The 23,148-nt window shown below is 41.7% G+C and overlaps 1 protein-coding gene across 1 annotated transcript in view; it reads left to right on the forward strand.

Annotated features, from left to right (window-relative positions):
• mkln1 (muskelin 1, intracellular mediator containing kelch motifs) overlaps positions 1 to 23,148 on the forward strand; it is a 168,116-nt gene that overhangs the window by 103,520 nt on the left and 41,448 nt on the right. The window contains exons 10-12 of the mRNA XM_060903331.1: positions 3,499 to 3,711; positions 3,830 to 4,051; positions 11,218 to 11,347. Coding sequence (XP_060759314.1) covers positions 3,499 to 3,711; positions 3,830 to 4,051; positions 11,218 to 11,347 — 565 coding nt within the window. The remainder of the gene's footprint in view (positions 1 to 3,498; positions 3,712 to 3,829; positions 4,052 to 11,217; positions 11,348 to 23,148) is intronic.

The raw sequence follows: 23,148 nt of genomic DNA on the forward strand, positions 1-23,148 counted from the left end.
TTCTTGAAAAGGAATGAGCGGAGAGCCTCTTCCTGCTCATGTTTCAACGAAAACTCCAAGTCTAATTCTTCTAAAACTGATTCCAAAGCGGAGTCAAACGAGCGCTGTTCACTAGCCGTAGCCATCTTTCCTGTTGCGCTTTCTCCAGCGTCGCGCAGCTTTGTCGTCACTCCTGCAAAAGCCCGCCCAAAGAATCCAAACAAAAACCTTGCGTTGTGATTGGCGGGCACGATTTGATGCCCGGGGTGTTTTGTTGATTATGGTGCGAGGCTAGACCCACTCGTAGGCAAAAATATTTTTGGCCACTAGGCGGGTGGGTCTAGTTTACTAGGCTAGGTTTTATATATTTGACCTACTTAGTCCATAGCTTTAATAAACAGTTTTCTTGAGACGGAGAGAGAAAGTGATCCTTTCCATATTGCAAATCTCATTTACTATATTTATCCATTCTTGTATTATCGAGGGTTCAGGGAGCAGCCAGCGTCTCGTAAGCGCTTTTTTTGCAGGCGCATATTAAAATACCAAACAAATATTCATCAGCGCACCTTGCCTGGAAGTCAACATGCCTTAAAAATAAAGTGAGAAACCGAATGGGCGGGTCAGTATCGGACAGCTTTCTTAACGTATTATGAATCTCTGCCCAGAATGGTTTGATCACTGGGCAGTCTCAAAGTATATGCCAGTAGTCAGCTTCTTGAGACGCGCACGGTCTCTAACATTTGGCATCTCCTCCAGCGACACACATACTTGTGATAACAAATAAAACGCTTCCATCCAAACTCCCTCCACATATGAGAGTTTGTACTGTACATTTCCACTGGAGTTCACACACGTTCAGCCAGACCTCGTTTGATATTGTCAGGTTACTCGCGCGCTCCCATTTTTCTTTGATGTATTCTGTTGTGTGTCTCTTTTTTGTTTTGGTCAACAGGCCTTTGTAAATTCTAGAGATGATTTTCGTAGGCATCCAGGAGTACTTTCAATCTAGGCTCATCCATATCCGTTTTGTGTCTAATACGTTCAAAATAAGTTCGTATATGGAGGGTATCTTAAAAAAAAAAAAAGTCAGGTTGTTCAACTTGATATTCCTTCCTCAGACTTTCAAAGTCCTTCAATTTTCCTTTAGTTATAAGCGAATAAAACGTTATTCCTTTCGAAATCCGAGATTTAAATCTATGATCCATTTCGTTTGGTTTGAATCCGGGGTCATAGGCACGCCACTGAATTATTTGCATTCTTCCTTTAATGTATTCCAAATATTTAATTGAGCTTTGATCCATCAATATTATTTTTGAATCTTCCCAAATTATGAGGCAATATGGTGTCGAGTGTTCTGTAGCTTTCCATCTTGCATGAACCGCCGAGCTACGTATGGGACGGATTATTAACGGTAAATGTTATTCCGTACTGTAGATATAATTGTCATAGCTGCCAACTACTACGAATAAATCGTATTTATTACGATTTGTCATTTTGATTACAAAAATACGAATTTACTACAATAAAATACGATTTTGCCAATTTTCATGGGTCGTTTTCAAAGTCTATCACCGGTGGGATTCGTATTTGATAAAACACCGCTTCGTTCCAAGCGGCAGATACTACGCCAAATTTCATTGGCTATTGCTTGTTCTCTCAGCCAATCAATGATGCTATTAGATCATCCATGGCACGCTATCGTCTGGCCTTTGTTCACGAAGTTTCTGAACAAAGCATGGCGTTTCAAGCTTTTGTTATGAAGATGTAGCGTAGTACTAATCTCTAAAGAAAGCATGGCTAAGGGGAAGGGCCAGCGCTTCAAGGACTCGTACCGAGAGGAGTTTCCCTTCATTTCTAAAGCTACAGCCACACGATAACAGCAACGAGATGTTATTTAAAAATATATCGCGTCCAAATGGGCAACGATCAGTAAAATATCAGGTCCATATGACAACGCAACGCTTGCTGAAAACGATGCAATACACATGCCACACCTCTAGTGGTGCTGTAAGACGGTCCCTTCGGAGACACCAGAACAATAGAAGTAGTAAGGACGCATGCGCATAAACTATTATGCGCGAGACTTCATATTAGCCACAAAGTCAGGAAAATCTGTTCGTAAAATTACATTATAATGACCAAATACAATGAAAAGTATTTTTCCAGTCTCACCTGTGAAAGGTAATCCCATGTGATCTCGTTTGGACGGCAAACCTGTTGGTACAGTTAAACGCAGCTAATCTTTATTCTCTGCTTTGACCCATCCAATATGGCGGCGAAGATGACGTATGATTCTACACGGAAGGCGGCGTCTTTAATGGTCCGGAATAAATTGAATGCTACACGTTGATGGATTAATTTGTTGTTTCTCACCTGTGAAAGGTAATCCCATATGATCTCGTTTGGATGGTAAACCTGTTGGTACAGTTAAATGCAGCACATGAATCTTTATTCTCCGCTTTGACCTATCCAATATGGCGGCGAGGATGACGTATGATTCTACGCGGAAGGCGGCGTCTTTAATGGTCCGGAATAAATTGAATGCTACACGTTGATGGATTAATTTGCTCTTCTATGCCCTTTTTGAGGAATGTATTGTAGGACTTAAACCAACATCTGAAGAGGTGAGATCGCTCCTTTTTTTCCCTATTTTTGCTGGTGGGATTGACTCTGCCCTAAGGGCAGAGTCTCTCTCTCTCTCTCTCTCTCTCTCTCACTTTGCACCATTACACAATAAATATTCACAGTGAAAATATTTTGTAAGCGCGTTTCATGAACCAAGTTATAGGATTTGTTGACAACTCGCATCGAGTTTGTTACACTTCTACCCGGCGTGAAGCACTCAGTCATGTGGTTGTGACGTCATCGTAAACAAATCCGTTCTACTCATCCAGACGACTTCGCAACGGCAACGTTGCCAGATCTTTCCACTCTGGAACCCGTTCTCAAAAAGATTGCGTTTTGGGCACCCAAAACGCCGGTGCCGTGTGGACGCCAGGCCTAAACGATAAGCAATTGTATCGGAGTCACCTGAATCCGTTGCCGTGTGGACAGGGCCCAAGTCAAGTAAGGGTGATAATTCATTTTTGTTTGTGACTAATGATTGAATGGTGTTAGATATTGCCAAGTTTATGTGGTGCAATAACATCAACTGTTGACTGAGTAAGCTCTAGTCTATTTCTCTAATGTGTACTTTGTCAAAAGTTATATGTGCCAGTTGCATTGTTTGAAGTTTTCGCCTGATTCACTGACTATTTTCGTACATTGTTGAAAAGAACTTTGCAAATTAATGTAAGATGATAGTTTAGCTTGTAGAATAAATTTTGTCAAACTATTTTTAGTGTGATTTTTCAGGGTAGTTTTGCTAGAAAGCTTTGGCGACCCCCCACCAAGATTCAGTACCCAACCTTGTATTACTATTTACAATTTCGGAATGTTGGCAGCTATGAATTGTGCTTTGGATGCAGATGGTGGAATGTCAGAGTAAGTTGTGAAATTGTGTCTGTGTGTGTGTGTCAGAATGGTCCCAGTGCACGTTCCTGCCACAAGATGTGCATCGACTCTCAGAGGAGGCAGATCTACACGCTGGGCCGCTACCTTGACTCCTCCGTCCGAAATAGCAAGTCTCTGAAGAGTGACTTCTACCGGTACGATATCGATGCGAACACGTGGACGCTGCTCAGCGAGGACACCTCTGCGGACGGAGGCCCTAAACTTGTGTTCGACCACCAGGTAATTTCACCCGAAGGTCCAGACCTGGCCGTAGCGGATTATACAAGACGCCACTGCGCTAAGTGCCGTGTAAATACTACAACAAATCTGAATGCTTTTTTTTTTTCCCCTCATGTAGATGTGCATGGACTCGGAGAAGCACATGATCTATACGTTTGGCGGTCGGATCCTGACGTGTAACGGCAGCGTAGACGACGGACGCACGTCAGAGCCACAGTTCAGCGGCCTGTATGCCTATCAGTGCCAAGCAGGTACCTGGAGCCTTCTGAGGGACGACTCGTGCAACGCCGGACCTGAAGACGTGCAGTCTCGCATCGGCCACTGCATGCTCTTTCACACGGTCAGTTCCCCTGCGTCAGAGATCGAGCTTTTATGGACGTATTAAATAACGGTCGGAACGATGATTCTTAACATTTTATCGTTATAAAAGTTACGAGTGCGCAATTAATCCTTTTATATGCTTTGGAAGAGTTTTTTTTCCTTAATGAGAAACTTCTTCAGAGTACTTTTTTTTTCTTAGTGCAACGTAACATGCTTCATTTTTTCTTATTAACTTCATGGAAGAACTTCTTTATAGCTGCTATAACAAGTGATAGCAGGAGCGTTTTGCTCCACAGCATTTAACAACTCCAACCCCGATTCCAAAAAAGTTGGGACAAAGTACAAATTGTAAATAAAAACGGAATGCAATGATGTGGAAGTTTCAAAATTCCATATTTTATTCAGAATAGAACATAGATGACATATCAAATGTTTAAACTGAGAAAATGTATCATTTAAAGAGAAAAATTAGGTGATATTAAATTTCATGACAACAACACATCTCAAAAAAGTTGGGACAAGGCCATGTTTACCACTGTGAGACATCCCCTTTTCTCTTTACAACAGTCTGTAAACGTCTGGGGACTGAGGAGACAAGTTGCTCAAGTTTAGGGATAGGAATGTTAACCCATTCTTGTCTAATGTAGGATTCTAGTTGCTCAACTGTCTTAGGTCTTTTTTGTCGTATCTTCCGTTTTATGATGCGCCAAATGTTTTCTATGGGTGAAAGATCTGGACTGCAGGCTGGCCAGTTCAGTACCCGGACCCTTCTTCTACGCAGCCATGATGCTGTAATTGATGCAGTATGTGGTTTGGCATTGTCATGTTGGAAAATGCAAGGTCTTCCCTGAAAGAGACGTCGTCTGGATGGGAGCATATGTTGCTCTAGAGCCTGGATATACCTTTCAGCATTGATGGTGTCTTTCCAGATGCATAAGCTGCCCTTGCCACACGCACTAATGCAACCCCATACCATCAGAGATGCAGGCTTCTGAACTGAGCGCTGATAACAACTTGGGTCGTCCTTCTCCTCTTTAGACCGAATGACACAGCGTCCCTGATTTCCATAAAGAACTTCAAATTTTGATTCGTCTGACCACAGAACAGTTTTCCACTTTGCCACAGTCCATTTTAAATGAGCCTTGGCCCAGAGAAGACGTCTGCGCTTCTGGATCATGTTTAGATACGGCTGCTTCTTTGAACTATAGAGTTTTAGCTGGCAACGGCGGATGACACGGTGAATTGTGTTCACAGATAATGTTCTCTGGAAATATTCCTGAGCCCATTTTGTGATTTCCAATACAGAAGCATACCTGTATGTGATGCAGTGCCGTCTAAGGGCCTGAAGATCACGGGCACCCAGTATGGTTTTCCGGCCTTGACCCTTACGCACAGAGATTCTTCCAGATTCTCTGAATCTTTTGATGATGATATGCACTGTAGATGATGATATGTTCAAACTCTTTGCAATTTTACACTGTCGAACTCCTTTCTGATATTGCTCCACTATTTGTCGGCGCAGAATTAGGGGGATTGGTGATCCTCTTCCCATCTTGACTTCTGAGAGCCGCTGCCACTCCAAGATGCTCTTTTTATACCCAGTCATGTTAATGACCTATTGCCAATTGACCTAATGAGTTGCAATTTGGTCCTCCAGCTGTTCCTTTTTTGTACCTTTAACTTTTCCAGCCTCTTATTGCCCCTGTCCCAACTTTTTTGAGATGTGTTGCTGTCATGAAATTTCAAATGAGTCAATATTTGGCATGAAATTTCAAAATGTCTCACTTTCGACATTTGATATGTTGTCTATGTTCTATTGTGAATACAATATCAGTTTTTGAGATTTGCAAATTATTGCATTCCGTTTTTATTTACAATTTGTACTTTGTCCCAACTTTTTTGGAATCGGGGTTGTACTGTGTATAACGGAAAAATATGATGCGTCGTAAAAATATACTTGATGCTGAATTGCTGTAGTATAAAAGGAATGAAACCGTTTGAGACATGATGTTGGGGAATCAGCTTCGGGGTCGGAAGGGGGACTCTGGACCGATGCAACAAACCACCGTGGTATTGATTTATTTTTCCTGACAACACACTCCATTGTTTTTTATTTCTTGCATATCTATAGATTTGATTTTTGGTTTCTTCATTTAAGCAAAGATAATCGACTGCAGTATTAGGGTATTCAGTGACGTCACTATCACGCCAGCGAGCGAATCGGCATATCTAAGCCAACAGGTTGCAGTTAATCGGCTTTTACTGGCGTATTATTTGAATATTATTTAGTTCTATTCAAAGGCAGTTTGGTAGCAGTAAAACAAATGTTTTGGGTCATTAAAATTGGTCTACACTTCGTGGCGATACGAGCGGTTAAACACAGACAGCCCGGCCGCAAAGTGAGTAGACCGCGTGTGTTCCCTGTTTGGCCCGGGTTTCCATCATGTTTTGGGTTGTCGTGTCCATGTGATATAATTTCCTCATAGGACAGGGTCACGTGACCTTCCTTATCAGAGTATTAATGAGGTTCACCTAAAATTATCCTCATGAGGGAGGTGGGTTGGAATATACCCGATTCGCACCATGATTTCTTTGATTTGATTATGAAAAATGCTGAAACCTCATTGATATGAAAGTTGAAGTGATTTTTACATGCACTGCCGCTGACTTGAGATAAAACGTGAAAAATGTCTCTCGGAAGTGACCGCAAACGCGTCATCCTGCTGCTTTTCCGACGTTAGACTCGTCCCTGAGCTTGCGGGACGCGCTCGATGATGCACGCAAGAAAGGGAGGCTCATACATGACCAGTTCCTTGAACGAGAGAAGCAAATCAAAACACCACATGACCATTCGGAAGGAAAAAAGAAAGCGAAGGAGCTGATGGGAATGAGACAGGATTTGGTGTCGTTATTTGTTTGGCCAAAGTATTAAGAAATGAAAAATAATCACTCAGGTTACCAGAATGGGATCTATTTCGAGCCCGTTTCCCGATGCTGTAGAGTGCAGTGCTGTAGTTGAGTCACTAAACCTCGAGTCCCCAGTGTTCAAGTCTGAGTCATTAAAGAGAATTTCGAGTCGGGTCCACTATTGATCTGAGTCGAGTCCAAGACTCCAGCCGCACCGTTTGACGGTGGTGGTTTCAGCACCGTTATTGTTAGTTTGTTCCTGAACAGGTGAAGGTGCTGATCAGGGAGTGCGAAGTATTCTGTCAGAGATGGTTGGGAGACGGATGTAAGTGCAGAAGGTGTGTTTTTTAATACACTACCGTTCAAAAGTTTGGGGTCACCCAGACAATTTTGTGTTTTCCATGAAAAGTCACACTTTTATTTACCACCATAAGTTGTAAAATGAATAGAAAATCTAGTCAAGACATTTTTCTGGCCATTTTGAGCATTTAATCGACCCCACAAATGTGATGCTCCAGAAACTCAATCTGCTCAAAGGAAGGTCAGTTTTATAGCTTCTCTAAAGAGCTCAACTGTTTTCAGCTGTGCTAACATGATTGTACAAGGGTTTTCTAATCATCCATTAGCCTTCTGAGGCAATGAGCAAACACATTGTACCATTAGAACACTGGAGTGAGAGTTGCTGGAAATGGGCCTCTATACACCTATGGAGATATTGCACCAAAAACCAGACATTTGCAGCTAGAATAGTCATTTACCACATTAGCAATGTATAGAGTGGATTTCTGATTAGTTTAAAGTGATCTTCATTGAAAAGAACAGTGCTTTTCTTTCAAAAATAAGGACATTTCGAAGTGACCCCAGACTTTTGAACGGTAGTGTACAAGTGAAGACGGTAAACAATCCAGAACGGCAGGCAAAATCGTAAAATGGTGAAACGGGCAATAGGTCGAGCGAGGCACAAACAGGCTATCGTAGATTCGGCAGAATCAAAGACGAGAAACAGGAAATCGGGGATCAGGAAACCAAACAAGGAAATAAGGCTCGGTAATGTGTCAGCAACGCAGCTCAATACTTCGCAAAGTAAGTGTGTGTTCAGTTTTTATATAGGCGCGCTGATTGCACCTTAATCCTGTGCAGGTGAGTGTCATTTATGGTGCGTGCACGAGAGTCCACTTGGCGCGTGCGCGCTGTCCGGAGCGCTCCCGAGTGTCTGTCTAGTGCAGGTGTGACACACTTGCACAAAATTAGTACAAAAATGAACGTAGATATAAATATCTTGTGCCAAATTATTATGACGTTACAAAAAATAAAGAAAAATATCCAAGCCCTCGTCTCCAATTTGAGTCCTAATGCAGTTAATGTACGAGTCCAAGTCAAGTCACGAGTCCTGGACTCAAGTACTACAAGCCTGGTCGAGTGTCAGTTGCCCCTTTTCCATCAAAGCAGTTCCAGGGCTGGTTCGGGCCCAGTGCTTAGTTTGGAACCGGGTTTTCTGTTTCCACTGACAAAGAACTGGCTCTGGGGCCAGAAAAACCGGTTCCAGGCTAGCACCAACTCTCTGCTGGGCCAGAGGAAAGAACCGCTTACGTCAGCGGGGGGGCGGAGTTGTTAAGACCAACAACAATAGCAAGATCGCGAAAGGTCGCCATTTTTAAGCGGCGAGAACCAGCAGCTGTACAAACGCGAAGTCATCCATTATTATTGTTGTTGCCGCCACTGCTGCTGCTTCTCCGTGTTGTTGTTGCTACGATGTTCGCGCCAAGGTTTATACAAACGCAGCGACGTAACTGACGTATACAGCGACGTAACTGACGTGGCTCCGCTTAGCACCGTGAGCTATGGAAAAGCAAACTGGTTCTCAGCTGGCTCGCAAGTTGAACGAGTTGTGAGCCAGAACCAGCACAGGCCCCGAACCAGCCCTGGAACTGATTTGATGGAAAAGGGGTAACTGTGCCCGTGCCTTTCCGCGGAACAGAAATCCTCGTATCTTTGTCAATTTTTAACATAAAGACCTCGTTCTTTTTTTTTTGTTGTTGTTGTTGAGTTCGTGTTACCCTGCAGAATGCAAATAATAGCTTATTCAACATCTATTCACCCCCCAGGAGAAAAAATAATCACCTGAAAACTCTAGCAATATTGCTGAGATTGGCGAAAGTAAACTCAATGTCATGTTAAAATAAACGTTTTATTTTTGTTTAAACTTGTTTGTATGTCTAACTGTCTATTGGATTGCGAGTTAAAGAGCAGTTATTAATGTATTATAGTAATTGTTTACTTATAGAAGCATGGGGTCGGGAACTTTTGGATTTAAAATAAAAGCCTTAAAGTGCCATTCCACCATTGGATGTATTCTTTGGCATAAAATACAATATATTTTGACAACATGTATAAATGGTATCACTAGATAGAGAAATCTTTTAGCTTCAAAATGATATATCAAACATAATTTTTTGACAACGACAAGTATATTAATTTTGCGACCAAAGTCACCTACCCTTTTAATTTCCGCGCATGATGTCATCGGCAGGTTCTCCTTCTTGTGTACCACGTGACGTGTGACGTGGCACATATTATCAGCAATGGCGGATAGAACGCGATAAAAATAATACCAATAAATCTAGCTAATACTAATAAATCTAGCTAACTGAAAGATTAACTCAAAATTTTTCGCAATTTTTTTGGCCCCCATATACGAGGAGAAATGACTCTCTCACTTTGGGGGTTTCCTGGTCTAAAAATAGACCGACACGTGGTACACAAGAAGGGGAACCTGCCGATGACATCACGTTTCACTACCGCGCGGAAATTAAGAGTAGGTGACTTTGGTTGCAAAATTAATATACTTGTTGTTGTCAAAAAATTATGTTTGCTATGGAGCACTTGCATGTGACGTCACAGCTGATCCAGATTGTGACAGACGCCATCTTGTCGGTCAAACGCCATATTCCGCCTTCTACTTCTCGTTCTACTTCTGCTTTTACTTCTACCTTTTCTTCTGGAAAACCCTACTATATGTAATTCTACTACAACGGCTGCGGCTACAAGCTCTCCCTACCTGTGCACGTTTTTTATGTTTTTTGTGTGTATTTTTGCGTGTTGTTCGTCTGTACCGGACTTCAATATCCACTACAACCGTATGGACTTACTGGACATTGGTTTCCAGCAGAAAATAACGGTTTGTAGCGATTTCCATCGCATGCACAACATTCCGGACGAGGAAAAAAAAAAACATTCCGGACGAGATAGCGAGACCAGCGGGGTCTCCGTGGATTGTTATCAGAAGCAAAGCGAAGGAAGCGGTGCCGGGAGCGGAAGCAAAAGCGAGGCTGCAGAGCCGGCCTGTTGACTAAGCTCAGAAAACAGCTACTCAAACCTCCACTGCTAAGCCTCTACCTCTCCAACGCCAGATCCATGTAAACAACACGGACGATTTGGAATTACCTTATTCTATTCTATAATCGGCTGGTCAGTGCTATACTCAATACTTAAGTGACTTACCCATCCAATGAGGATTCTTGTTTACAAGATGCCACATCCGAGTCGCTGACAAATCCTGAATTTCTGTAAAAATAACTGTCCAGAGATTTATAAGCACGCAGTGCTTCACCACTGAACAGCGAGGGAAAGTTAATGAGGTAATTATACACGTCTGGGTATTCCGCTGGCAGTTCAAAATCCGGTCGTGAAAACTCCGTCCGGTAAGCCATAAGGGTCACAAATCTGTAGATCGTTTATTTTAGACATATATCTAGTTATCTGTTCATTAGAAAAATGAGCCGTGTAGTCCGTCGGTTGAAATTGATCCATTCTGTACACGAGTGCAGCAGTATTCAGCGGTGTTTTTGACCGACAAGATGGCGGTTGTGTACTTTCCGGTCACGTGACTGCAAGATCTCGATATCATTTTGAAGCTAAAAGATTTCTCTGTCTAGTCATGTTGTCATAAAATATATTGTATTTTATGCCAAAGAATACATCCAATGGTGGAATGGCACTTTAAGTCATTTTGTTACTAAATTGTCATGTTTTTTCAATTTTGAACAAAATGTTTTCCATCACTGCGGCAGTAATTATAGTTCGACTGGTTTTGGGTTGTATTGGTATGAAGAGGTATTATTGTGTGGGATGGAGGATTTTCTTTTCTCCCTGAAGATGTGCGTTGTAATTTCAGAGTTGCTGCTCAGATTACTGCTTCGTTTAGATGTTTTATGGTGAGACTGATGGTTAATACTCTTGATGATGGGAACACTGGGTTATTTGCTTCCTTTTTCTCAGAGGAATCGCTGCCTGTACGTGTTTGGAGGCCAGCGGTCCAAGACGTACCTGAACGACTTCTTTAGCTACGATGTGGACGCTGACCACGTCGAGATCATCTCAGACGGCACCAAGAAAGACTCTGGCATGGGTAAGAATATACTTCAGTAATATGGATAATAATAATGTGTAAATATGGGACAGCGGTGTTGTCTTAGTTGGTTTTGAAGGCTTTGTACCGGGTGACGTATTGCAAAAATTCCCAGTGCTCATATACATACAGATCAAAGTGAAGGTGTGATGTCATTCCTGATCATAAAATCTTTAGAGATGCAGTGTAAAGGGTGACTTTTAGGAGGGTGGCGTTATGAGAAAGACCTCCATAAAAGGAAGCGATGGCCTCTTGGGAATGAGAATGACCTCATTCTCAGAAACGGACAGGAGTCAGGCGTGCATGATGTCACCGCTGTGTACTGTAACTCTGAGACATGGGAAGAATTTAAGCTCATGACTTCCTGAACATAACGCACACCATCCCTCTTCAGTTAACTGTCCGACTGGGCGGTATGAGGAAGGAGTTAACAGCCCGCTTCAGAGTGTTAAGACAGCAGCAGTAATGTTAATGGGTTACTAAAATTCTTACCAGTTTACATTTTCTGAATGCTCAAATATCTTAATATTTAAAAGAATAAAGCAGACAAAAGGAAGATGAAATTATACTCTGACGTTTTTTTACTGCCGAGGAAAATGATCATTAAGAAAGAAATGGAACACGATGGGTCATGCTGTTATAGAAAAATAATCAGTGACTGGGTGGGTGGTGTGATCCAGTCATCACCCCAAAGTTGACTCATTTCCTATTACAGGATCTCAATTTCCAAAGAAAAAGGCCGCACCTTGCATATAATGTCCTTTTATTGCACAAACGCGTTTCGGCGTGTGCCTTCCTCAGTGTGCAACAATGTAACCACAAAAACACTTTTAAATACCCACGCCCATTACCACACCCCATTACAACAAACCAATGACAATGAAGTATTTAGACCATGTGTCAAAATAATCCTTCGATTGGAAAAATACATTCACAAAACATTACAGACATTATGTGCATATTTACAATTATGCAATGCAGTATAGCCATCAGTACATTATTATCTTCATAAAAAACAAGTCAGGGATAGCTCTTCATTCATCCCATTCGGTATACACGTATTCAAATTAAAAATATACCACGCCTCTCGCTGTAAGAGATGGTTCTCTCTATTTCCCCCTCGTGGAGACCTGTAAACCATCTCTAGTCCCATAAATTTCAACATACTAGCGTCATGGCCAGCAGACTGGAAATGCCTTGCCACAGATGATTTTTCATCGTTTTTTTCTTATTGAGCATTTATGTTCAAAAATTCTCGTTTTTAACTGTCTCTTCGTTTTACCCACATAAAGTATTCCACAAGGACAAGTCAAAAGATGAACGACAAAGGTAGACAAACAAGTAATTCTTCCCTTGACTTTGTACGTTTTTCCTGTTTTAGAGTGCGTGAATTCTTTTTCTGTAAGCATAAAGTTACATGCTGCACAGTTAAAACATTTGAAATTACCTTGTGAAACACGTGGAGGAAAAGAGAAAAACGGTTGAGTGAATGCAACTGCTCCAAGTAGAAAAAACACTATTACAGGATCTCCCAAAGTGGTTTATTCCTCTCTTAATTCAATTTGCCAGTTTATTTTTAAATAAAATTTTAATGATGCATTTTAATGTTTTCGAAATCCATGAACAGCTTCTCTTATAACTTGCATTGTAGCCGCTATAAATAGCTGTTCCTTCACTTTCCGTGTCCGAAATCGCTCACTACTCAGTGTATAGTGGGCTATATAGCGAGTTGGCCGTTTTGTAGTGCTGTCCGAATGCACCGTATAATGAGAATTATTACACCCTGTATAGTGCACTCAAAGTATCCCACAATGCACCATGAAAAGCAGTGTACAACCGACGGTCACTAACCGAGCAGTATATACCATCATGCATTACAGTCGTGCTGAAAGAAGAAAAAAAAAAGTGTGTTGGAGTGAACGGACGGAGGAAGAAACGCGTTATAAACATGTTCAAGTTAGGGATGTTAACCGATGACCGTTTGACCGATGGTTGACCGAATCAACGTCAACCGGTTAATTTTTTTTTGGTTGTCGGTTAAAAAAAAAAAAAAATCAATCGTTTTGAAGCTGCCGATTTTGGAGCGGAGAACCTGGAATTCTGTGTTGTAAACGCTTGGGGCATGCCATGCGGTGTAAGGACGGCAGCTGACAAATCAGAAACACCCATTCAGTCATGTCCCGCCCTCCCGCCCCAGTTGAAGGCAGCTGCCACTCGGCGAAAGAAAAGTGCAGACACAGGCTTTTTAGCTTACAAATTACTATTCTGTTTTTTTAAAAAATTATTATTAGAAGGCACATGGAGATCATCTCTCTCCACACAAACTAAAGGCGCAGATGCCGACTTTTTCACGGCTGAATCGTGCAGATCCGATTTTTTTTTTTTTTTTGGGGGGGCGTTGGAGTGTCTGAATAATTTCATCAGAGTAAATTCTGTATTAAAATTACTAAATAAGCAAATGCCGTTACAGTCCATGAAACATAGGAAGTATGAGAAGAAAACAGTAAATCAGAAAGCTGCGCACATTTGCGCAGCTTCCGCGAAAACGTGCGCAGCTTTCTGATTTACTGTTTTCTTCTCATACTTCCTATGTTTCATGGACTGTAACGGCATTTGCTTATTTAGTAATTTTAATACAGAATTTACTCTGATGAAATTATTTAGACCCTCCAACGCGCCCCCCCCCCCCCCCCCCCCCCCCCAAAAAAAAAAAAAAAAATCGGATCTGCACGATTCAGCCGTGAAAAAGGCGGCATCCGCCAAAAGGCGTGCCGTTTGCATCCCTGTTTAAACTCATAGGTTAACCGACTTTAACCGGCTAATGAGGCTCGGTGGTCGGTCAAGATTTTTTTTAGTTTTCGCCATCCCTAGTTCAAGTACAATTAAAAATGGTAAGAGAATAGAAAATAAGCTAGAGCAGAATAAGACAGATAAACGGTTCTCCCCTCTGGTCTCTGGAAAGAGGTTCCGCAGCATTCGGCGCAGGATCACCAGGTTCTGGAACAGCTTTTTCCCCCAGGTCATCAGACTGCTGAACTCCAAACCCAAACTCTAAAATTCTGTTTATAACTTGAACATTTCCTAATTCCTCAGGTCACTTTATACTATTGCACGTTATAATATTTTTTGCTGCTGCATAATTTAATTTAGTACACTTAATATTTAATTCTGTGCTGAGCCAAATTGCAACGAAATCTTGTCCGGTGTACACGTGTCGCATACTGAATGACAGTAAAGGTTGTCGAAGTCTAAAATACAAGAATAAGTTACAGTGCAGAGGAAGGAATTAATCAAAAGCATCAAATTTGATTTATTAAAATGCAGCGGTGAAGAAGAAAAAGGATTCAGCCTTGATTTAAAAGAACTGAAACACTACGTTCACACTGCAAGGCTTAATGCTCAATTCCGATTTTTTTGTGAAATCCGATTTTTTTGTGAGGTCGTTCACATGAACAAATATATGTGACTTGTATGTGATCCTCAGTATGAACAAAAAGCAACCTAAAAGTGTTCCGCATGCGCATTGCAGGATACGACGACGTCACACGCAGTGAGCATGGCCAGTGTTTACGGAAGTAAAACCGCCCGGTTGCGGTATGACCCACCCAATCTAGCTTGAATAGCTGCATCCCCCCAAATGGAAATCAGCTCCCTAACCTCTGCGTCCTTCCATTGAGAAGATTCAGAACCTTCACAGCCCGAAGCGTCCCTCGCATTGATGTCATGCGCAGGGGCGCAGATACGTTTTTTGAACTGGGGGGGGGACAAAGCTGCCAGCAAACCAACCCCAACCCTGATATGCCTGTCAAACTTCTTGTGGGTTACCATAGCAACCAAGCTCGAGCTCGCAACCTGTGCAGTTTGCGCAGCTCAACCAACCGAATATCAGTCTTTGTTTTATGTGAGTTGTTGCAACTATGTATACACTGCTGTGCACCTCAATAAACCGAATGGTAATTAGTCTTTTGATTTTTCTGTGAGGTTTGCCTTATGCAAAGAAAGACAGCATGGACGTTTTTTCCTCCCTATAAGTGGGGGGGACCGAACGAGGTGAATTTAAATCTGGGTGGGACGAGTCCCACCGTCTATCTGCGCCCGTGATTATGCGCCATGTTGTTGTAACTTTTTTTGAGAGACCCGCCGCCTACTTCAGCGCAGAATAGTGACGTTTGTGGCTTGTTGATGACGTGTAAGTCGGATGAATGCGACCTGGCGGTTCAGACTGAAGTCGCATATGAAATGAGCGGATAGGAATCGGAATTAGGACCACATATCCAAACGGCCTGGGTCGGATTTGAAAAAATCGGATCTGTGTCGTTCATATTGTCAATAAAAGATCGGATACAGGTCACATATGGGCGAAAAGATCGGATTTGAGTCACTTCAGCCTGCAATGTGAACGTAGCCAAAGATGCAGCAGAGACAAAGTACTTCGTATGTATTAATGTGGGAAATGCGCGGAGTATAATATGGATTGATCAGAAAAATGTGAATGCACGTATTTATTATTTTGAAAACCCGCCAGCCGACTGATCTGGCGCGACAGGAATTTTTTTTAACATATATTTTTTTATTCAAGAAAGGAAGTACAGTACCATGGGTGCAAGTTTTCCGGCATGTGCCGGAAGCTCCGTTTTTTTCGGTTCTGAAAGTCATTTTTCCAAACCGTGTAAATCCGTTGAGATTTTCAGGGGGGTGTGGCCCTCTCACTGTCTCACTCTCGGCGTATTACCAGGTTACCGCGGTACAGTCTCTGCATGAGAAATCTTTCAGTTTATACACCGCTCACCGACGAACGGTCCTGACTAGCCCATTGTTTCACGGTGTTGTACACGTGTGATATCATGTTTCACGCACGTTGTTTGACCAAATCAACCCAGCTATTCCCATGAGTCGCCGTTTCTTTTGGTGCAAGTTAGAACGGTGCTTTTGATTGGCTCACTGTTAACTGCCGTGCATTGAAACTTCAGCTTTTATAATAAGCCTTATTTCGCTTCCCTCCCTTGTGACAGATCCACGTGCTTTGCTTCTGGTTGCTGATCAAAATATGTCAAAATGAAGTTTTTATCGGAAGGCTCCAATGCAAAAGAATTAGAAAAGACGTCTAGAAATAAATGAAAAACGGTGACACATGGGGAATATGGCTGAGAAAACCGGACGTCCCAGGAGTTGCGTATTGTGACTGGTGTTCAAAGACTGTCAAGTACGGCTCCAGCGGGAAGAAGGGACTTAAAAGTCACGCCGATGAGACTAATCACTTTTCTGATTTTTGTGCTATGTAGTAAAGTGAATTCAAAACATTTATCGGTGATTTAAATTGTCATCTGATACTGTGTGATGTGCAAATGCAATGTGCTTTCTTCTCGAATTGAAATTATTCATCACAAGTATCTGCTTTTGTAAACTTTTTTTTTTTGACATTTGATTACCTTTCGGTTATTAAATAAAAGTAAGGTAGGTCTTGAAATAAGTTTGTTAGCTTTATCATCTTTTCTAATGTGGTTGTCAGGTTGAAAACTCATTTGTAGTCAGTAATGGATTATAAAATATAGATATTTTTGTATATGGAAAAAGCTGAATCTTGTTATTTGCTAAAATCCAGGAGTTTCTGAGGACAAGACATGCGGCCTCTTATTTTAACTCAAGCTGTGTATATATTGTAAAAAAGGTATCACAGCAAAAGCATATTAAAAATGGTTGTTTCAGCATTTAAATTACCGTATTTTCTGGACTATAAGCCGCTACTTTTTCCCTAGGTTTTGAACCATGCGGCTTATACAAAGGTGCGGCTATTCTGTGGATTTTTCTTCCACCGCTAGGGGCGCTCTAACCGGAAGTAGAATCAAAAATAAGATAGACGAAAAATCAATGCAAAGAAGAATTAGCAGATCTTTAGCAGATAGAACACGCACGACAAATTACTAACTGGTAATTATTTTCAAATCCAGCGAAGATGATTAAAGTGACTTGTGGTTTCAAACACAGGAGAAATGAAGGTAAATAAATACCGGTTATTTTCTCTTGGTTCTGTTCCGTTTTAATCAGCAAAGTTGCTGCCGTGTTAAAAGGCACTGTTCGGAAAGAATCTGTTCAGGTACATACATGTACATTTACAGTACAAAATCGTTCTGTACATGCAGTAAATATCTAATTTTTCAACATAGATATCTGCGGCTTATAGCCCGGTGCGGCTTGTATATCTTTTTTTTTTTTTTTTTAAATAGAGCGGATGCGGCTTATATACAGGTGCGCTCTATAGTCCAGAAAATACGGTAGTAATTGCTAGATGTTTTGAAATATCAAGCCTTGTACTTGAAATATTATTTCAGATGAATTGATGAAATGTATTGAACATTTGATGTGAATATGCAAATCATATAACTATTAATATTATACAGGGATCCCAGACGTCCGCTATTTAGCGGAATTCTGCTATTTTTCTAGCCAAAGTGGTGGTGTTTTTTTTTTTTTTTTTTAAATCTCTTGTATATCCGTTAAAAATATGTTTGTTTAAGTAAAATGACCAGCAGAATACGTTCTGATTTGGTTTGCTTGTTTAGCGATGTTTTTGTCAGCTTCGTTTGTTCTCGTTGACATTCGGGAACACTCGGAAGTTAAATTGATGTAAATACCGCAAGACTGTACGCGATAGAACGAGAAAACAATATGGCTGCGCCCATTTGCTAGAAAATGTGTTTTAACTCCGTTCGTGCTCTTGTTTCTAATGCGTTGAACTTACAGTGGTGCTTGAAAGTTTGTGAACCCTTTAGAATTTTCGATATTTCTGCATAAATATGACCTAAAACATCATCGGATTTTCACCCAAGTCCTAAAAGTAGAGAAAGAGAACCCAGTTAAACAAATGAGACAAAAATATTATACTTGGTCATTTATTTATTGAGGAAAATGATCCAATATTACATATCTGTGAGTGGCAAAAGTATGTGAACCTCTAGGATTAGCAGTTAATTTGAAGGTGAAATTAGAGTCAGGTGTTTTCAATCAATGGGATGACAATCAGGTGTGAGTGGGCACCCTGTTTTATTTAAAGAACAGGGATCTATCAAAGTCTGATCTTCACAACACATGTTTGTGGAAGTGTATCATGGCATGAACAAAGGAGATTTCTGAGGACCTCAGAAAAAGCATTGTTGATGCTCATCAGGCTGGAAAAGGTTACAAAACCATCTCTAAAGAGTTTGGACTCCACCAATCCACAGACAGACAGACTGTGTACAAATGGAGGAAACTCAAGACCATTGTTACCCTCCCCAGGAGTGGTCGACCAACAAAGATCACTCCAAGAGCAAGGCGTGTAATAGTCGGCGAGGTCACAAAGGACCCCAGGGTAACTTCTAAGCAACTGAAGGCCTCTCTCACATTGGTTAATGTTCATGAGTCCACCATCAGGAGAACACTGAACAACAATGGTGTGCATGGCAGGGCTGCAAGGAGAAAGCCACTGCTCTCCAAAAAGAACATTGCTGCTTGTCTACAGTCTGCTAAAGATCATGTGGACAAGCCAGAAGGCTATTGGACAAATGTTTTGTGGACGGATGAGACCAAAATAGAACTTTTTGGTTTAAATGAGAAGCGTTATGTTTGGAGAAAGGAAAACACTGCATTCCAGCATAAGAACCTTATCCCATCTGTGAAACATGGTGGTGGTAGTATCATGGTTTGGGCCTGTTTTGCTGCATCTGGGCCAGGATGGCTTGCCATCATTGATGGAACAATGAATTCTGAATTATACCAGCGAATTCTAAAGGAAAATGTCAGGACATCTGTCCATGAACTGAATCTCAAGAGAAGGTGGGTCATGCAGCAAGACAACGGCCCTAAGCACACAAGTCGTTCTACCAAAGAATGGTTAAAGAAGAATAAAGTTAATGTTTTGGAATGGCCAAGTCAAAGTCCTGACCTTAATCCAATCAAAATGTTGTGGAAGGACCTGAAGCGAGCAGTTCATGTGAGGAAACCCACCAACATCCCAGAGTTGAAGCTGTTCTGTATGGAGGAACGGGCTAAAATTCCTCCAAGCCGGTGTGCAGGACTGATCAACAGTTACCACAAACATTTAGTTGCAGTTATCGCTGCACAAGGGGGTCACACCAGATACTGAAAGCAAAGGTTCACATACTTTTGCCACTCACAGATATGTAATATTGGATCATTTTCCTCAATAAATAAATGACCAAGTATAATATTTTTGTCTCATTTGTTTAACTGGGTTCTCTTTATCTACTTTTAGGACTTGTAGTGAAAATCTGATGATGTTTTAGGTCATATTTATGCAGAAATATCGAAAATTCTAAAGGGTTCACAAACTTTCAAGCACCACTGTAATTCAATATGTCGTGGAAAAAAGATATCGTCCATAAAAGAGATAGCGGAACAGTGTCTGGGTTAGAAGAAGTATATTCTTCAAAGCTACATTTTCATCTAATTTTTATAAATAATTTTTTTTTTGCCATTTATGTCATTGATTACAAAATAAGGCATCAAATAGATACACATTGTTAAATTCTGTTGCTTTTCTATGTTAAATCTATGTAAAAAAATGTGTTCTATAGCATCTTTAAATGTTAAAATCTCAACAGCTTCAGGGGGCTTGCTAGCCTGGGCCCGCCCATCCTAAGTGTGACGCAACACGAGGGCCTGTTGCGAGCTTAGTCTGGCCAGGCAAGCTATCTACAGCTCTTCCAAGCTCCCGAAAAATCGGGAGCCAATCAACTTTGAGCATCTCCAACGGCCCTGGGTAGAGGCGTGTTCAAGGCACTGATGTAGTAGAACTGCGACCGGAAGCCATAGATTGTTTACAGACTCTATGCCGGAAGCACTTCATTCACTAGAAACATTACGAAAATGGAGCGAGTTCTCATTGAAAACGGAGCAAAGAGCAGCCCTGGAGGTATTTATTGAAAGGAAGGACGTTTTCGCCTTGCTCCCAACCGGCTTCGGTAAGAGTTTAATCTACCAGTTAGCCCCGTCGCGTCACATACGTCAGAGGAAAGAGTGATGTGATTGGTTTAAGCTTCGTCACAGCCTTTTCTGGCTTCGACCAGTAGCAAACTGAGGCATTTCAGGGAGGCGGGTCAACCACGCGCTTTGGGAAATGGTTGGGCTTAATATCTTTGCCAGACCAAATGCTCGCAGAGCTTTGAAGTCGCGTTAGCCAGACTAGGGGCTTGCAGCCCCCTTGACCCCTGCTGATAGTTTCTTACATTCCTCTGTTTTTTTTCAATTACTGCTGGGATCCCTGATTATAAATGTTTGCATGAGATTGCATGAGAGACAACCATTTTAACTTGTAATTTAAATTTATTTTTTCAAGCCCTGCACGTCTGACTTTGTCAGACTTTTCAGGTTTTTGAAAATGTTATACTTGCGCCCATGCAGTACAGGATGTATTTAAATACAATGTCTTGAATTTTTTTTTCCTTATTTTAACCAATCAAGTCCCGCCCACACTGCTAAAAAAAAAAAAAAAGGGGGATTTCACACTTTGTATAAAGTACACACCGTCTTCTCATCTGTTATATATGAAAGAATCATCAGGGCCCTACGATGCTATGGGAAAGCGTTGAGACTGTCAGAATACAAAACTAAGGCGTCCCATATCTTGTGGAACTTTGTAATTGATCCTCTGGTGAAATACTTAATTTTTTCTAATTTCAGGAAAAGCATCAGGCCGCTGAGCCAAACCGAAACTTTCGATGGATCAGGAGGTTTCCACTGTAGAACTATTCAAGAGAGGCAATGGCAGATCATGAAATCCAGGGACACATGTCGGCCCGGGGGCATTTTGAGTTATTGACAGATTCAGAAAGTACAGTTTCTAAGCTTTCCAATGATGCCTTCCATGTGGAGATCGGACAATATTTGAAGAATGTGTGGCCTTTTGAAAGTGCATACCTCTTAAAACAGGAAAGGGAGAAAATCACCCTCAAAGTTTTCCATCTCAGCTACTCTGGGTGCAGAGCGGGCACATAATGCTGCTCATTTGCATGACATTAAGGAAAGCCCTACCCCCTACTAGCGAGCACGATGCTACTTTCATGTAAACAAAGATCACCACGTCAATTTTCCTTCCATGCAAAGTATGTCCAAAACAATTATGAAGTACAAAAATAAGTCCTAAAGTATACTTTAACGTTTTGTGGTTGAAAAATTACTCACACCGTAAGAAAGAAAGATAGCACGATGATAACACAACTAACACAACGCTAGTTTCATGTAACCAAACCACAACACTCTCCGTTACATGCAAAAATAACCACACAGCCTTATAGGGTGTTCACACGGCACATATTTGCATCGATGCTGCACCGATGTATTTTGTTGCGATATATCTTACACCGGTGTAAATTTTGCGCAGCGTTCACACGTCACAACCCTGCTTACTAGAGAGAAGCGTGTTAGCACCGGTGCAGCCCCACTTGCGGTCACACGGCAGTTTCTGCGACCGTGTTATAGTAGCAAAAACTTTATTACTATCATTTCCTATCATTATTACTATCATTTCCGATAGTAATAATGCGGAAATGAAATATGCGCATGCGTGAAAATGTACTTCTTTTTCCCGGTTGTCATGGCATCACCAAGCGCCGGGAAACAACGTGGATGAAGACACCAGTGTTGCCAGATATTGCTGACGTTTTCCAGCCCAAAATATGTTCAAATCCGCCAAAATGCACTTAAAACTGCCAAATCTGGCAACACTGGAAGACACGCAGTTCTGTTGTTGTTGATATTCGCCATTTTGGAAGCGCAAAATACCAGGATGCAAATTATGCAATACCCTTATGTAATCAACTCTCCTCACGCGTAGCGAGTCTACCCCTGTAGCGTTCAGACGTCCCATTTTATATCGGTGCTGCCCCGCAAACTAGCATTTACTCCGGAGTAAATTTCTTAAACCACCTCCCGAGCAGGGTTAGATTTGCACCGGTTTAAGCAGCTTTCAGGGGCTACACCGGTATAACTTTGTACCGTGTGAACGCTCTACCGGGGCAGCCCCGGTGCTACACCGGAGTAAAAGTTGCCGTGTGAACACCCCTATAGATTAATAAACTCACCCCATCAGAAAGAGAAACGGCGCCTTGCACGCATCAATGCCTCCGATGGAATATGTAGTCCTAGAACACTTCCTTTTGGTTGTTTTTTTGCTAGAAATGGTTATCTCCGATGTAAATACCGTGCGTCTGTTTGCTTTGCGGTGTTTCAGCTCCACTGTGCTCTGTTTAGCTTGCTCCATATTCGTTCCATAGTGAAATTACATGCCTGTATGCAGCTTAAGTAGCCACGAGCTCAGCTCGTATCATACAGCTGATTGGCGAAAAAAAAAACAAAAGACTTTGGCTACGTTTACACTAGACCGTATCTGTCTCGTTTTCTTCGCGGATGCACTGTCCGTTTACATTAACCCCCCTGAAAAAGCGGGGAAACGGGAATCCGCCAGCGTCCACGTATTCAATCTAGATCGTATCAGCTCCGGTGCTGTGTAAACATTGAGAATACGCGAATACACTGTGCTGGGCTCTAGCTGGCGTCTCATTGGACAACGTCACTGTGACATCCACCTTCCTGATTCGCTGGCGTTGGTCATGTGACGCGACTGCTGAAAAACGGCGCAGACTTCCGCCTTGTATCACCTTTCATTAAAGAGTATAAAAGTATGAAAATACTGCAAATACTGATGCAAATACTGCCCATTGTGTAGTTATGATTGTCTTTAGGCTTGCCATCCTTCCACTTGCAAGTAATAAGTGATATGCGCTGGGATCACACACACAGCGGCT

Source organism: Neoarius graeffei, chromosome 21, assembly GCF_027579695.1.
Source record: "Neoarius graeffei isolate fNeoGra1 chromosome 21, fNeoGra1.pri, whole genome shotgun sequence".
In the NCBI taxonomy this organism is placed as follows: domain Eukaryota; kingdom Metazoa; phylum Chordata; class Actinopteri; order Siluriformes; family Ariidae; genus Neoarius; species Neoarius graeffei.